General features: G+C 44.3%; 1 protein-coding gene across 2 annotated transcripts in view; it reads left to right on the forward strand.

The window, feature by feature from the left end:
- The window catches only part of PNPLA7 (patatin like domain 7, lysophospholipase), a 1876659-nt gene that overhangs the window by 390942 nt on the left and 1467484 nt on the right, over nucleotides 1-18233 (forward strand). For both annotated transcript variants that reach the window (XM_085610534.1, XM_085610541.1), the window contains exon 13: nucleotides 13012-13098. In XM_085610534.1, the coding sequence (XP_085466660.1) occupies nucleotides 13012-13098 (87 nt within the window). The remainder of the gene's footprint in view (nucleotides 1-13011; nucleotides 13099-18233) is intronic.

An 18233-nucleotide genomic window follows, 5' to 3' on the forward strand; every position in this document is an offset into this window, starting at 1 on the left:
CAGTGTCCCACAGGCCCCACTAAAGCCTTTTTTGGACCCTTCAGGTATCTCTAGTGCATGTCTCTCTTACCGCCACAATCTATTGCTTTGCGAGTTTCTCACCAGGTTGAGATCCCCTCCCAACATGACCTCTATGGACACACTCTCAATAAATGTATCCACTGTTGTGGATAAGTATTTGTCCTGTGCTAGTTGGGAGCATATATATTTATAATTATCTGGCGCATGCCCATTTGTGTCAGGGTCTTAATGTAACACCCTTGCTGGTCCTTGATAGTCTTAGGTTCTTGACTCTTAACACTGTCTTTGAGTGTTACGGGTGACCTGAAGTTTTTGAAGCTGCTGATGCACAACATTGATGGAAGTGCGCTTTGTCACATTTTAAACTGGTCTTTAGCCAGGAGGTCCGTCTCTTGCAAGAATACTATGTTTGGGTCTTGCTGGATAATGTAATGCCATGGTTTATGCCTCTTGTTTTGGGTGGTATGCCCATTTAACAATTGGGGACAATACCATTAAATTCATTTCACTTGATAGATTGTTTGTGATGCTCTCTTTTCTGATTAAATTATATTTTTGTTTCTGAGCTGTGTAAATCCCTCCATATCCCACCCTAATAATATAGCCTGAATGGCCAACTGGGCCGGTGTCACATGTATCTTCCTATATGCTAGAATAAGCTATCTGGTGTGTGACTCCTTTCAGTACAACAGTTTGTAATCAGTAGAACAAACTTGGAAAGTGACCAAGCCCAAATCTTCCATTTTCGCATCCAACTATCTTGTTCAGCACTATTTACCTGTGAGGCTATGTTGTATTCATAGCGCATCGGGTCTCCTTGACAGCGGCTTCGTTATCCTTTTCCACTAGAACTAATACACCCCTTCCATAAAGTTATTTCTTGCCAATGGGAGCAGAGCTTGTGATGCAGTTTTGGAGGGAATTCCAGTGTTTTGATCCTGTGGGATTTTCGGTTTTCCTCCGCGTTGACCTTTCTCTTTGGGACTTTGGGAAAGTTCCTTCCTGCAATTCTTTTATTCCTTCCCTGTGTGTGATTACACAGTTTGCATTGTTCCTTTATTAGTGAGGATTCGCCGGCTTGTATCATTTGTAGGCCTTGCTCTTCTTCTACCTTTGCTCTCCATTCTCCCTTGTTTCATTGAAACTGTATTACTACTGAAAATGTCTACCAAACCTTATTTGCCTTGTGAGGAGTTCTTGGGTGAACAGCCGAAAACCGTTCTCTATAAAGTCACAGCCGACAGGTCTTAGTACAGTAGTATTTCTCCAAATTGGCAATATTCAGATTTTTCGGCCTCTGTACGCTGTGATTCTGTTGATGCCAACTTGCTCATCCGCTTTTACAGCTTTTAAAACCGCTCTATATAAGTATCTCAGGCATGCATATATGTTGTTGCCCTCAACTTCCTCCTTTGAGGTCTTCACATTTATTTCATCATCCAGGTTTGTATCTCAGGACACTATTTTTGTATGCATATTTATTTCAGCTGTGTCCCTAATGTCAAGTCGATTCTCCAACGATTTGTTCGATCATTCATTACTCACATGCAGTCTTTCATATGCTCTAGTTCTTGGCACAGTTTCTTTGTCAAGGTGTTAGCCTTGCACCAGGATTTTTCTAAATTAGCTTGAAAGTCGGGTATATAGCTTTCCAGGTCCTCCGTAAGAGATGAAGGGGCATCTGTTTATGATGGTCTTTCTGCTTGTTATCAATTTGGTGTGCTGTATATATTTGTATATGGAAGTTCCTTTAGTGGGCTGCCTCTGGCCTGACATGGAGTCATACTAGGTTTAAAGCCTGATCAACAGGAGTTGACCCCAGGCATTAGCTACCCTGCAAGGTGCACTTTTGTCTAAATAGTGTGGGCCTTGGCACAGTGTAGTTCTGAGTGCTCATGATAGTGGATAGTGACACCCTCCTATGGGGCTTCGTACTTGCTTGGAGATCTACTGCTCCCTCAACTGCCCCAAACGAACAAGTTACTTACCTTAGGTAATGCTTTTTCTGGTGGATACAGTATCTGCCTGTGGATTCCTCACCTTATGAATATCCCCTGCGCCAGCATTCCGCAGAATCTTTTCCTACCTCTCCACGCCGACGAGGACGTTCGCTCCGCTCGCGACTCCGCATGACGTCACCGGAGCCATAAGAGAGCCTCGTCGCGTAATGATGTCAGTTCCACCCATTTTTTCCGTGCCTCCGAGGTGAACAGGTGGACCGACAACAAATTCAAAGTATATACAGTACACATTTGAACCAAAATACACAGTACAAAATCAAAAAGGAAAGCTAAATAACATCAGCATTTCCTGTAAATGTGCCAGATAGAAAGAAGATGAAAGTAAAACAACAAGCCAAATAAGGCATCATTTAAGGTATACAAAGGTGGACAATGGGGAGGAGGGTGGGGTCAGTGAGGAATCCAAAGGCAGATACTGTATCCACCAGAAAAAGCCTTACCGAAGGTAAGTAACTTGTTCTTCTGAAGGATACATCTGCCTGTGTATTCATCACCTTATGAATAGATTCCCACAGCAGTCCCACTCCCGGAGGAGGGTGTCCACCTTTCCTATACCAAAAAGTCCTGCAAGACAAAGCGCGCAAAATGGCCCTCCCTCCTCACTTCGGAATCCAAGCAATAATGCTTCGCAAAAGTGTGGAGGGAGGCCCAAGTCGCAGCCTTACAAATGGCCACTACAGGAACACCTCTGGCCAAAGCAGAGGTGAAAGACTTAGCCCTAGGAGAATGAGCCCGAATACCCTCAGGTGGTTCCTTACCAGCAAGGGCGTAGCAGATCTTGATGCACAAGATGATCCACCTGGAAAGAGTGCGCTTGTGCATGGCTTTGCCTTTTGAGTGTCCAACGTAGCCCTCGAAGAGCTGATCCTCCAAGTGCAAGTCCTTTGTTCTGTCCAAATAAAAGCTCACTGCTCTTTTAGGGTCCAGGCGGTGAAGTCTCTCCTCCTCCTTGAAAGGGTGAGGGGGAGGATAAAACACAGGGAGAGTTATGGACTGCCCCAGATGAAAAGGAGTAACTACCTTAGGCAGAAATGCAGCCCTGGTCCTGAGGACCATCCTTTCAGCATGCATGGTCAAAAACTGGGGTTTCGAACTAAGAGCTTGAAGATCACTCACCCTCCTTGCTGAGGTAATGGCTACAAGAAAGACTGTTTTAAAGGACATAAGCCTCAAAGGACAGCTATGAAGGGGTTCAAAAGGGGAACCCATCAAAAAAGTCAAAACAAGATTAGGATCCCACTGGGGCATAATCAAGGGAGTAGGCGGAAACCTATTAGTAAGGCCTTTGATAAATCTCAAAACGATAGGAGACTTAAATAAAGACGGCTGATGAGGAAGACACAGGAAAGCCGATAAGACCGAAAAATAGCCCTTAACCGTGGCCACGGCACAACCCTGCTGATCCAAGGAAAGAGCAAACTGAAGAACATTGGACAAGTGGGCCCTGGATCTCTCTCCATACCATTTAAGGAATATTGACCATCTGTAGAAGTAAATGGACTTGGTGGAGTGTCGCCTGGCTGATAAGATAACATCCACCACGTCAGGAGGGAGAGAGAAGGAACTCAGGTTGCCCCGTTCAATCTCCAGGCATGAAGGTGCAGGCTCTGGAGGTGGGGGTGTAGAACCTGCCCCTGCGACTGCGAAAGGAGGTCTCCCCTGAGAGGGAGACTGAGTGGAGGGTGCGATGAGAGGTGAAGTAGATCTGTGTACCACACCCTTCTTGGCCAATCCGGGGCGATCAATATTACTTGGGCCCGGTCTTGGCGAATCTTCCTCAGAACCCGAGGAATCAAGGGTATGGGAGGAAACGTGTAAAGGAGCTGAGAACTCCAACTCAACTGAAACGCAGCCCACGATGCCCCCCTGCATCGGAAACTGGAGACTGCAGAATGACTGGCAGTGCGCGTTCTTGAGAGTGGCAAAACAGGTCTGGCCGAGGAGTCCCCCACGTCCGGAAGGCGTGTCGAACTACCTCCGGATGAAACCGCCGACTAAGACTGTCTGCACGCACGTTCAACACCCCGGCCAAATGATTCGCCATCAAGCAAATCCGATGGTCCTGAGCCCAGGACCAAAGCCACAACGCCTCTCTGCAGAGACGGTACGACCCTACTCCTCCCTGCTTGTTGACAAACCACATTGCCGTAGTGTTGTCTGTCAGGACTTGAACCGACTGACTGCGAAGGGAAGGGAGAAAGGCCTTGAGTGCCAAACGTATCGCCCGCAATTCCAGAAGATTGATATGAGACAATCTTTCCTCTGGAGACCAAAGAGCCTTGATCTCCAGATGCCCCAGATGAGGACCCCACCCTAGGGTAGAGGCATCCGTTATCACTGTGGCCACCGATGGAGGAGGATGAAAGGGGTATTCCTTGAGACAGATTGCCCTCCAGGCTCCACCAACACAGATCCGCTGCAGCTTCTCTGGAGATCCTGACTGACTCTCTGAGATCCCCGCTGTGCTGATACCACTGCCTGCGGAGACACCACTGGAGCGCCCTCATGTGCCAGCGTGCATGGTTGACTAACAGAATGCAGGAGGTGAACAGACCGAGCAGGCGAAGGACCTTCAGAACTGGAACAACCGCTCCATTGTGGAATAAAGGGATCATCTCCTGAATGTCGAGAATTCTTTGTGGAGGAGGAAATGCTCGACACACAGTAGTGTCCAGTACCACCCCTATGAACAGGTTGCACTGAGAGGGCACCAGGTGATATTTGGGCACATTGATTGAAAGACCCAAGTTGAACAACAGTTGAGATGTTACCCGCAGATGATGAAGCACCATCTCTGGCGACTCTGCTTTGAGCAGCCAGTCGTCCAGATAGGGGAAAACAGGAATCCCCGACCTTCTCAGATGAGCTGCCACCACTTCCATCACCTTTGTAAAGACTCGAGGTGCAGTAGTAAGACCAAACGGGAGGACCGCAAACTGGTAGTGTTGTGACCCAACCGTAAAATGGAGATCCTTCCCGTGCGACTTCAGAATGGGGATGTGAAAATACGCATCCTGCAAGTCGATCAACACCAACCAAGTCCTCTTGCTGCAGCGCCAGAAGAACCTGAGCAAGGGTCAGCATTCTTCTGCAGAAGGAGGTTCATGCATTGCTACAGAAAGGTGCGATAGAGGTGGTTCCAGAGCAGGAAAAGGGTCAGGGATTTCCTGATTCCCAAAAAGGACGGCAGGTTACGTCCGATCCTGGACCTCAGGGTCTTGAATTTTTACCTGAAGCAGGAGAAATTCAAGACCCTGAGGTCCAGGATCGGACGTAACCTGCCATCCTTTTTGGGAATCAGGAAATCCCTGACCCCTTTCCTGCTCTGCAACCACCTTTATCGCACCTTTCTGTAGCAATGCATGAACCTCCTTCTGCAGAAGAAGCAAATGGTCCTCTGAGCAAAAACCTTGGCAAGGAGGAGGAAATTCCCAAAAGGGAAGGGCGTACCCATTCTCCACAAGGTTTAAAACCCAAAGGTCTGTCGTGACCGATTTCCAACCTTGCAGAAAGTGAGTCAGCCGACCCCCTACAGGACCCACATGATCCAGGATGGGGGATCTAGGGCTTCTTTGCTGTGGTACCAGAGGGAGCGGGGGAGGCAGAAGAGGAGGAGGAGAGATTGCGGGCAGAACCACGTTGATGACCTTTGGCTCTTCCTCTATAAGTTTATAGAGCGGATTTTGCTGCTGCTGCTGAGGTTGACGAAAGTTGCGAAAGGAAGACCTTCCAAAACCTCGATATATCTTGTAGCCAAAACCTCTCGACTGGGTCTGCAACCACAAGGATTTTGCAGTGGCCCTGCTGTCGTTAAACCATTGTAAGGCCGAATCTGCTTTTTCCCCCAAAGAGCTTCGACCCGTCAAAGGGCAAATCAACAAGAGTGGCCTGGACATCAGGGGAAAATCCAGAAGAAAGAAGCCAAGCCTGCCTCCTTGTAGCTATGGAGGAGCCCATAACTCTGGCTACTGAATCAGCCGTATCCAGGCCTGATTGAATAACCTGTGTAGCCGCAGCCTGAGCGTCTGACAGAACCTCCACAAAGTTTCCCCTCTCTTCATTAGGCAACTAGGGGGCCAATTGCTTCGCAGAGTTCATCAAAGCATGTATGTAGCGGCCCAACAGACAAGTGCATTAGTTGATTTCAGTGCCATGCAAGAAGAGGAGAAAATCTTTTTAGCTGACTGTTCCATTTTCTTTGAGTCCATGTCAGCCGGGGCCTGTGGAAAAGCACCTGATGATTGCTTGGAGCAGGATGCTTGTACCACCAAACTCTCTGGAGATGGGTGAGAAGAGAGAAAATCTGGATGCCCTGGAACAGTCCTATACCTTCTAGCCACAGCCTTAGAAACAGCAGGCGAAGAAAGTGGTTTGCGCCAAACTTCGATGATAGGATCCAAAAGGGCCTCATTAAAGGTAACAGAGACTCAATTATGGAGGAAGGTGAATGCAACATCTCCGTCACCAAATTTGGTTTATACTCAGCACTAGGTAACTGCAAATCTAAAAGCTCCGCAGCTTTCCTCATCACCAAATGGTAGGGAGCTACCTCTTGAGGAGGTGAAGCCCTTGTAGAAGAGAGCTCCCACTCAGGGGAGGTGTCCAATCCACTAGCCTTCTGAATTCCCTCAGTTCATCCAGAGACTCCTCCAACTCGCCCTCCTGTACATCCTCTCTATGATACTGCTCCTCTGCTAAGAGCCTCTGAGCCTTTCTCCGTGAACAAATCCGTGGATGCCGCGTCGGTGGTGCCGTACGCGGCGCCGACGGTGCCGGACGCGGCGCCGACTGCTCCGGAGTCGAGGGAGGCTCCGATGGAGGCACAAGATCCACACGAGGAAGAGAGGAAGGCTCTCCAAACGGCGCAGAAGATTCTATCAACGGCGTCGAGACTCATGGCGCCGGAAATTGCCATGACGGCGCCATCGGCATGAAGGGCATGAAAAATGCCTGGGCATAGTGTTGTGGCATGCCCAAATTGAATGCCAGCGGACCCATGGGACCAGAAGGTGCTCCGGATGGGAAAGCCGCCCTTTGAAAAACTCCGTATATGGCATTTAAAAAATGCGACGGATCCCTTCCTGGAGCCAGGAATTGTGGATATGGATTCGAACCAGTATCCAAACGGGGAGTGTCCGACGTCGGAACGATCGGATCCACTGCTGAATCCACCGCTTCAATCTCAGGCACAGGAGAAGATGGAACATCCTGAACCGACTAGGCGTCGTTAGCTGGTGAATCCCTCGGCGCCGGAGACTGCGCCGGAGTGCCTCTAGGCGAAGGAGACTTCTCCAGAGTCGCACGAGGAGAAGGAGAGGGCGAAGGAGAAACAAAGTTAATATGTTAAGGGGCAGGTGAAGGCGATCTCTAAGCCCTACCCTTCGTCGAGCGGCGCCGAGATCCATGTCTTCTCTTTTTCTTGTGTTTTCTCGACTTCGACGTATGCGAAGTCGACGACTTCGACTTATCACGCTTGCGCCCTCTACCTTCTTTCTTCGCCTTGGCTAGAATGCTTCGCTTCCCGTTCCTTAAGTGCTTTGGGGTTCATCTTCCTGCAGGAACAGTCCTCCAGGTCGTGATCCAACGATAAGCACCGCAAACAATCTTCATGGAGGTCAGTGATGGACATGTGACCCCCACATTCCCTACAGGGCTTAAAACCAGACTTCCTTGAAGACATCACTTCTAGCAACAGTTAACGCTGAAGAAACAACAAAGTAACTCCACGAATATGGAGAGTGCTAGAAAACCGTTACGCGTCGATGGCGTGGAAAAAAGGGAACTGACGTCATCACGCCGACGAGGCTCTCTTATGGCTCCGGTGACGTCATGCAGAGTCGCGAGCGGAGCCGACATCCTCGTCGGCGTGGAGAGCTAGGAAAAAATTTCACGGAATGCTGGATCAGGGGATATTCATAAGGTGAGGAATCCACAGGCAGATGTATCCATCAGAATCCAAATAACTGAGGGTGTCTGATGCTGTACAGAGCTCAGTAGGTGCACAAAATGCTGTAAAAGAGTTTTTTTGGGCCTCCAGAACCTTCTATTTACAGAGGACATCGGGCTTCCGTTAATTAAAGGCAACACTTCGATAATGGCAAGTTTCCTACTTCAAGGAGAGTCTGTTGCTTGCCGGCATTTCTTAACTGCATGCTGTTAAAACCATGCAGCTTCTATGGATCAGGCCTTATACAGCCATCTTTGATCGTGCAGTGCTTAACCCCCATCATGGGTGGCCATCATTTCAGCTCACCAGAGGCATTTGGTACTGCTGCTGTGTCATCGGTTAGTGCTTATTATCATGCATTGTGCGGCCCAGCTACGTTGAGATGTAGTCTGCCTAATTCCCAGGCCATGTTTTGCCATTTCTCATTCTGTTATGCTGTAGTAGGTGCACTCACTCCCATTCGGTGGTTAAGCCTCCATCTTTCACTGATTTGAGTAGCTAACAATCTGTGTGGTCTGTTCTTAATGGTGCCTTTTGGTTTTTGCAGCTGCCTCTGGCAGCATCTAGACATCCCTGTTTCTTTTTGATCAGGGATAGAACAGTGCAGTGCATGTATGCAACTAGTGCACTGCATATTTACTCAAAGTCTATTTCTTCAATTGTTTAGCTAACTGCAAGGCTGTTATTTATTCAGAATGAAACCACTTTCTGCTCCTGAACGCTGAACCTCTGAGTAGATGCTAAAGTTTGTCATACTCCACCTTGAAGGGGCTCATCTGAAATCAATTCTTCTTTTATCCGTCTTACTTTGAAAATATTGCTTTAGTAATCTATTATAGCACAAAACCTATCTGAGACGCAAAAAGCCTGGGCTACTCAAATGTGGGTCTTTCTGTCTTTCTTTCTCTCCTTTGTCAACTTACAAGTAAAATCATTTTGGGATTTCTCAGAGACTCAACATAATATAACCATACCTAGAAAACTTGTTTTGATGAAAGTGCCATACGTTTTTAAAATTAATGCAGCAGTTTTTCCCGATTGTGAACAAACCTGTGTCCTTAAGGTGGGCATTGCAAAAAGTATTCCATTCATCCCCCCCTTTTTGGGTGGTCCCCTTGGTCACTTTCCATAGTTAGCATTCTCTTGCATATTTGCCTCTATTTCTCATTTCCACGTTTTATGAAAATGTAGTTTTAAGATTTATTTTAAAATCAAGAAGTGAATTTCACATAGCGGTTTCGATCTCACCTCACGTTCCATTTCACCCCTCAACTGTGTGCAGATGAATTTGGTTTTTTTCTTCACATTGTGTGTAGGAGTCCTAACAAAGAAGGCAATTCATTATTTACAAAATAATGAACTCGTATTTATGATTTGGCTGAATGATAGATAATTCCAGAAAAGCGAAGCCCAGATGAGAGCATGTCATAGAGATTTCACCTGTCTGCAAACAGTTAGAAAAGGTCAGCTTCCGACTTTAAATTTTAAATGGAGTGCATTAAGGTGCCTCTTGTCTTAGCTTTGATCACTTAAAATACCTCTGTGCCTGAGAAGAAATATTAGTTCATGATAGCTGCTATAGGTTTAGGTACCTGGAAGCCGGTGGAGGTGTAGGTTTTGATGAGAGGTTTTTTGGAAGCTTCTGCTCTGTCTTGGATTCATACTTTGGGGGGGGGGGGGGGGCGACGACAAATAACTGGCCTGATTATCTAATCAAAGCGTCCATTAATGAAATCCAAAAAAATGGCTATCAAATGCTATGGCTGTGCCACTGTATTATGAAATAAAGGACCACTTTGGAAGGGAACAGACTCCAAACGATCCGTTGGTTCAGATGTGCACAAGTGCCATGACTTTCTGCATATTTTCCTCCAAAAATACCCAAACGTGTACATGTTATTTTTCAGGTACTGCTTTTAGTGTCTGTTCAAGCGGCCTATTGCCTAGCACTCAAATAATGTGAATATATGTTTTGGCTGTAAATGTACTCTAAAATCCCAATCAGTCAGCTGGTCGCCTTTTAATTATGCTCGGTTTCCTGAAAATTGTAAGATTTTCTTCAAGAATTCTCGAGATTAGTGCATACCTGGTAAGTGTGACTGGTACCAGAAAGAATATGCTCTTAGAAGAATTTCATATAACCATACATTTTTTTATTTTTTTAAATCATAACATTCCGTTAAAAAAATTATCTAAATATGAAGCAATTTATTCTGACTCATGGTTCTAATTCTTCAAAATATACTTGGTTGAAATTGGCTCTACCCAGAGGACATTTATTCTCTCACTTTGATTTAGAATTTGGTAGTTTGATGTATCTTTCCGCCTTCCAGGAGATGGTTTGTTTGGAACGCATTAGGTACTATTTTACTTCTGAAAAGTACAGTCAGCCCTTCTGTTTGCCATCTTCAGTTCTTTATCACCTATCTGCATTCTCTACAGAAGCAATCCTTATTGCTTCTTTTTTATTTTTACCAGCCAGTGGTAAAGCACTCAGTATGCCTGGCTTTAATGTGATGAACAACATTTGATATACCACATTTGTGCAGGCAACAAATGTAAACAGCAAGTGTGAATGCCTTTGGTTACATGCGTTAGTACATCAAATTCTAAACTATTTGGTTTTCCAAAGCTTAGTGCTGTTTGTGTTTTGTTTAGGAATTTTGCAATTGTTGTATATTTTCTTAAAATCTGTGACTGCTAACTGTTTTGTTTCCAGCATTGCACATTTATGAACCTGAGGACTCTCATACCTTTCTCTTAGGATTTGAAAACTTTTTTAGGTCTTGGCCTGAGACCGCTTTAGCTATCTATTGGTAAGACCTATTGTATCTACATATACCTAGAATGGGCTTCTAGTCAGCCCTTTGCTCATGATTGGATGACTTTGTTGTTCATTTCACTTTCAAACTCCTTAATTTATGGCTTTCCTCCCTCCTTCTCTGTTCCTGTATTTGTTTTGGCCAGGAGCATTTTAGTCTTAAAGTACTCTGATTGAATCCTCTATCTTTCTGCTGCTGACATTGGACCTTGCTCTGCAATCCCTGGTGGGCTATTTTATCTCCTCTCCCACCTACTCTTCATTACCACCTCTTCCCTCGGCCATTTAAAGTTAGTTGTCCGTATGTGCATGTGTAGGGTACCTATGAATGGTTTTGTTTTATTTTAATACCATTGATGGATTGCTGCCACATCTGTGAATGCGGCGTATGAAAATAAACCAAAATGCATTCAAAGATGGTCGCTGTGAACGTGCACGCATCTATATGAGACGCCTGTGGGTGGGTATGCATTTGTGGCCCCTATATAAGCCACTAAAGTATTGCCAAAGCCAGTAGGTTTCACTGCCCAGATAGGTTGGCATTGCCATTGTTTGTTCTCCTATTTTTCCCTTCCCTGTCTTATCAATACAAGAACTGCTGATGTCTTGAGTTGAGATTTTAAATAGAGTCGGTAAATTAGGCAAATAAAAACTGAATTTGATTGGTTTTACTTTGTCTGTAAAACACTTGTGATGTATAGAGGATTTTAGGTGTACAGTAACTGTTCAATAGACGATCTAGACTGAACAGCAAGCAGTGCCTTTTAATTAACCATCAACAAATGCTTAACCTGTCTAAGTTAATTCATGCATGTTGATTGAGCATCAATAATTGATGCTGCTTGAAAGCTAGGCATTGCGGTTAATTCAAACGTTCTCTGAGGAGAATTCCCAAGCAGTGGGGAACTCTAAGAAATGGTTGGATAGGATAGGATAGATGGAAATTGATGGATAGGTATTCATATTTTCTGAGGATGTAAACATAGGCCAGTCATCAGGTGTGGGTGCTCTTCTGTGTCACTGAAAGTGAGTTGATAACCCAAGAGATTAGAATGCAGTACTTTGTTGAATCAACAGAAAATTAAATCTATTTTTTCTTGGTTAGGCCCATCGTGCCCATGCCCAATTGTTCTAACATTAGCCTCTGCAAATAAGACTCTAGTTTGAAAAATTATATTTCATAGTTCTGTCTTCACAACTTGCATTTCTACAGGTCGCACAGTTACGGTTCACTCTTCCCCACTTAAATGTTGCTCGATAGTAGGGCTATATGTGCTGGCATAGAGTCTGCCTTCTGTCCTTTGCTGATGCCCTGGGGATATTATTCTGTACATCATCTGTATGATTGTCCTACTGTTGACATTCATTGTAAATTCACTTACGTTATGTACTTTATTTTTGTAACTGTCCTTGAGTAAAAGGAATCGGAAACTGAGATTTTATATTCAATTAAGGTTTAAGTGTGCTTTAAACAGACCAGGAAACTTATTGCTTCCTCGTGCAGATTTAGAGAACTATTCCATTCTATTAATTTTTAAACCGCAGAGCTATTTAAAATACTCAATTTGTTAATATCTTCAGTAATTGTACCTTTACCGTAGTCTTATACTTCTACTTTGTATGCTTTTGTGATGGTGTCACTCAATTCAGCGTTTTTCACTGTCTCTTTTTTTCTTGAAGAATAACATGCTATGGTGGTGAGTTAGGGTTCCATTTCTGCTAACACAATAGAAACACAAGTCATAGAGAAATAGGAAGTAAAAGAGGCCCATTTTCTGACACTACTCAAAATGCTGCAGGAGTAGTGAAAGTAAGATTTTGCAGTAGCAGGTTGTGCATACAAGATGCTTATCCATAATTCTTGCAGTGACAAGTCAGAAAATCAGGTTCTTGCCGTTAGAAGGACTCTGACTGTGATGGATAACATTCAAGAGAAAGATAGGTCATTTCATGGTTAGGAAAAGATGACACAAAAGTAATGTTTGCAGCCTAATTACAAGAATACCACCAATAAAGCGTTGAGGAAATGGAAGATGGAGAAGAATGAGTTTGCACAAATTGCAGCAAATTGAGTGAGTGGTTCCACTCTTGCCTTCTCATCTGTTATCCAATAGTCAAGTGATATGGTTAGTAATGGTTCAACGATGTAGTTTGTTCATGGGCCTTTATTTTTTTCTTTTTTTTTTTCTTCCAAATGATAGATGCTGCAAAGACCCCGGTGTCGGACAACATCCCGATTGTTCATAAAAGAACCCGTGCTTCAATTTCTAATACTACAGAAATTCCAGGTAAGCAGGCAGTCTTCTGAAGTAGACGTTGGTGGTCCAAACATGAGTCCTGTTAACTACCAAATTGTGATTTCATTTAATTTTCTCACCAAACTGTTTAAATGCATTTCTATGGATACTTTTTGGCAAGAAATGTTAATTAAGTTGTAGTCAAGATGAGAGGATATATTCAGCAAGTACTCCTTTGAAAGTGTGTTTACCAGCAGGGCCAGACTGGACAAGCCGGGCACCGGACGCTTCCCCAGTGGGCCGGAGGGGCGGAGGCTGGTTTTGTATCCGTGGGGGGCCGGTTTGTTACTAGGGGCTGGTTTTGCAGTAGTGCTGCAATATTGGCCCCTGTAACAAAAGTGGGAGCGGTACTTCTCACTAGCACCCCCGTCCTCTCGCCCTTGCTCCCGGGGCCAGTCGGGCAGCAATCTGCCATGGCTGGTTGCTGTTCCCAGTCCGGCCGTGTTTATCAGGTTTGTTGAATATTGCTTACATGTGCAGGTAGAATGCATATCAGTGATTTCGATTTTGCAAAACATTTTTTGGCGTCTTCTGTTTTTCAAAGTTGTTTAACCACTTTGCTGCTAACATCTACTTTTGAAATTTGGGCCAGGTGTTATTCAAGCAGTTACAATTTCTTTTTCCACAAGGGCTTTTCTAGACAAATCTGCATCTTTTAAATGACATATTGGGAATTCTACTCGGGGTTTGTGGATTCCCCTGGAGAAAACAGAGAAAGTAGTCAAATTGTAACATTTTATTTAAAAAAGTACTGTCCAAGCAATAGCCTGCTTGCATGATCAAAAGGTGTGCTATGCTAAGATTGACCTCTTTCCACCTTTCAGGAATAGGCAGAGTTGTTTTGGTTTTTGTTTTCTCAAAACAAATTTTTTGATTTTTGAACAGGAATGATGGTTATTCGTAGGACTCTGAATTTGGGGTTACCCATAATAAGATATGATTCAAGAGCATTTTGCTTAATGTGTTCTTTTCTGCATAATGACTTAAATTTGGAAGACAAAAATCTGGACTAGAATTCAATTAATATCAGCAATCACTATACTCTTCTGTGTTCCCATACTTCTATTGATACAAAATGGTGCTTTACTTGTGTGGGTGTACTTTACACCAGTGAGAGGAAAAGCCCCAAAATGCAGTGTGGAGACATTAAGATATTCCCTCAGATATTAATCTTCTCCGGTGATATGGGCAACTGCTGTATTTGGGCTCAAGGTCTGCCAGCATCCATATAAATCTACCTCCCCAGACATTTCTGAGAACTAGATACCCAGGGGCTTCCAGCGTGGTGTGGCTTACATGGATCTAAACATTTGTTTTCTTGCCATGACTTCCCTGTAAATGTCAAATGTTGGTTAAAATCACAGAATTTCCTCCTATTTCTGAGAGTGAAAGTTCTAGAATGTGAAGGGGTCCTCAAATTCATACCTCCCAGCATTTCCATACTTCTCCAGATACAAACCGTACTCCAATACTGTGGGTAGACATATCACTTGCAACAGTAAAGGTCCCAAAATCCAATGTGGAAAAACTAAGATTTTTCTTTTGATGACTTTGAATTTCAGTTTTATTGAGAATGTAGGTTGCTGCAGTATTTGGGCTTAGGGTTGGCTGGATCTAGGGAAATCTACCAACCCCTTCTTGTGTGGGTGGACTTATTGCCTGAAATAGTATAGGCCCCAATCAGCACGGTGGAAACAGCATGATTTTGCCATTGAATTTCAATTGGTCTTGGTTTGTGGGTAGCTGCAGTATTTGTCTAGAACACAGGGAAACCTATTAACCCCAGGCATTTCTGGCAATAAAACGACTGGAGTGTTCATGGTTGTGTGGCTTGTGTTGTTCTCACTGCAGTTTCTTACCTAGAATGTCTTATAAATGTAATTATGTATAAAAACACCTTCACTGTCAATGGGAGATGTCTGCAGTATTTGAGCCCAGGGCTAGCCGGCACTCATGTTATCCTACAATCCTTGGGCTTTTATACAAAGTAAAGATCTCTGGAAATCCAAGCTTGCATAGATCTCAGTACATTTTTGTTCCCAAAATTCCCTGCAAATATAACGCTGTCTAAAAATTGCTTGCACTTTACAAGGGGGTGGCTGCAATATCTGGGCTCTGGGTATGCTTCCGAAAACTTGTTACCAGGTTGAGTCCAGGATTGCGTGGCATGCATAGATCTCATCACTTTTTCTTACCTAGAATATATTATATATGTCAACGTGCTGGGTATAAAAATCTATTGCCTCATATGTATGGGAATGACAATTCCAGAACTTTCAGCCTCCAGCATAAGTCGTACTGTCCTCCTGCATTCCCATACTTGTACTGATTATATGTAGGCAAGACCATCTGGGGCTTATAGAAAAATCTGGAAGCAATATCCGGGTCCTAGCTAGCTCTTAGAAAGACAAACCAAGCCAGCTGCATTTAAACTCCACACTGAACAAACCAATCTTGAAACAAATTTTGTCAATCAGACTTATGCTTCTGCCAATTAAAGATATAAACGCCCGCTGGAAATCTATTGAGAAGGTCTCCTCTTGCAGACTGTCACCAGTACGAGGAAACCTTGGCTCACCTAGTCTGTATCTGTCCACAACAGATGCATGCACGTTGCACTTAATTAAATCCGTTTTTTAAATACGTCACCCGCACTTGCTCCGAAGCAATGGAACTTCTTTTTAATGTGGAAACCCCGATGGAAATGTCAAGGCTAGCAAAATTTGCACGACAACTGCAAGGAATTATAAGTAAAGTCTCAGCCCCATTCTACATATGTATCTTGAAGGTTTTATGTATATAATTTTCTTCTATAATCACAGTGCTTGGAAATTAACCCAATGAAATGATATGTCGATGTTTTACCTAGGAATTAATAATGCTTTTGAAAGGTTATAATGCGCACAATTTTGTAACAATTTTTATTAATTGAAACAAATAAACGTATTCACTCACTACTGATCATATATGCTTTCAGAAAATTGTGTGAGCATGCAATTAACTGCAAATTGATAGCTTGTTCCTATCCTGTTACTGGGTGATCCTGCTTCTAGGATTAGAACTGATCTTTCACTTAGTTTGTACAACAAAACGTATGTACCCGAAGTTGGGTCTTATCCTTCATGAGCAGACTATGTGCCGCGCTGCCATTAAACACAAATAGCTGATCAACATGTGCGTAATAAATTATTGTGAACTTTGACCGACACCTGGAACCACAGTAGGGCTCTACTTTCTGCTGTTAGTGACCAGTCAATTCAGTTCTGTAGGAAATATGCATAAAGGACCCCCTTCAAATAGCATTCATTTCCTACCCCATCCCACATTGGACATAAAACCTCACTAACTAACTAGACAGAGTCTGAAAAAAAAACATAGCACCAGCTGCTGCACCAAAACATGCGCGTCAGCACAATCCTTTGATTTTGCTTTTCCATCTTGTTTGCTAACTTCAGAGCTGGGTACTTCATAACTAAGGACTGCTTACCCATAGCCCTACTGACTATGGGTTCAGTTTTCAGGATTACCATCTGACAAATGAGTTATATTATGCCCATCTCTTCAATACCGGATCAGTAACAGACTGGTGTTTTGGCTAAACAGCCACTCCCTATAATGTCCAGTAATTACAGGAATGCATTTTAAAATGTACTAACATGAGGGCTCCAATCCGCTCATAGGTATTACTGGAATCCTCGTTTGATTCCTTACGAACTGATCTCCAAATCATAAAGCATTATCTCAGAACATATATGCCGCTGGGACTGCTAAGGGTGAAACGCTTGAGCTGTTGCAACAGGAGGTGTTGCACATAAATGAGAGACAGGGTGACCTATAAGTGCATACTGAGTAATTAGAGAGTTTATCCCACCCCAATCATATTAAGATTCGAGGGGGGGAGGCGTACAGGTGCAATAGACTCTGACATCACAGGCTACGTGGGGGCCCTGTTTCAATACATCCTGGGCGCTTACAATGAAAAGGACATCCAAATTGATAGAGCCCAGAAGGCAATAACAGAAACGCAGACATTCTGACGTGTCCTCAGCTTTCAACTGAAGGAGTAGATCTTCAACAAGGTAAGGGACCATCAACCACTTCAAGTTTGCCATCACACAGCTGCACTTTACCAGGACCTCTCTCCGTGATCACCCTACAGTGTCAAAGGGACTTTCGGCCCATCACTGAATTCCCTTGAAGCAAAAGGATCTTCTGTGGTTGGGGACCCCCATTCTGCATCATCTACCGATGGGACGGTTACGTGCACCTGATTAAAACTCTCTCGGAAGCACACCGAACTCTGAGCCTAACTAGCACTGAATCATGAGACTCTCCTCGGAATCAAGAGGGAGCTCTGATGACCTGAGAGTACAGAGGGTGCAATGCTCTGCTAAAAGATCACAGCCTGACCATGGAGCTATAGCGCAAGAAAGAAAGGCGGTCCTTGATAAGGTAGTGGAGGAGACTGGCATTTGACAACAGGAGTTGCACACCATCAGTGAGGGGCTGTAGATCACTGGATCATAGCCCGGGCTGACCAAGTAAGACTGGTGCGAAGTGGGAGGGTGGGAAATTACCACATGAGTATGCGGAGATGAGGCCATCCTGTGCTCCCGGCTTGACCCAATGGTTATGTACCTAATGATTCCATCATGTATGGGTGAATGGTTTGATGTTGTTTTTACTGTTAATTGTATGTTGGGGGATAAGTTGTTTAACACCCGTCTCTTTTGTCCTACTCTAACACTTTGCCTACACTTACACGAGAAGTCCTTCCATCACCAGCTGTAGTGCACAAATCACAACTACTCACAGGTCTCTATGCACCACGAGTAGACACTCGGAGGTGGACACCAAATTCACCAACATTAAAATCAGCCTCAATGCTCGAGGCTTAAAACACCCCACTAAGAGGGGGTGGTTCTGTCTCTGCTTAAGCAAACGGAGGGACACATGTTTGTTGCAGGAAACACACCTCTTACAAAGGGATGAACATAGAATGATGTCCAGCTGGTTCCCCCTGCAGCATTTGTCAGCTGAGCCTACGAAACGTGACGGTGAGCAGCTACCCTCGGCACCTTGAGACCCTCACAGGTGAGTAGCTTGCCATATAAACCCCTGATTGA

The sequence above is a fragment of the Triturus cristatus genome, chromosome 1_2 (genome assembly GCF_964204655.1).
Source record: "Triturus cristatus chromosome 1_2, aTriCri1.1, whole genome shotgun sequence".
Taxonomy (NCBI): domain Eukaryota; kingdom Metazoa; phylum Chordata; class Amphibia; order Caudata; family Salamandridae; genus Triturus; species Triturus cristatus.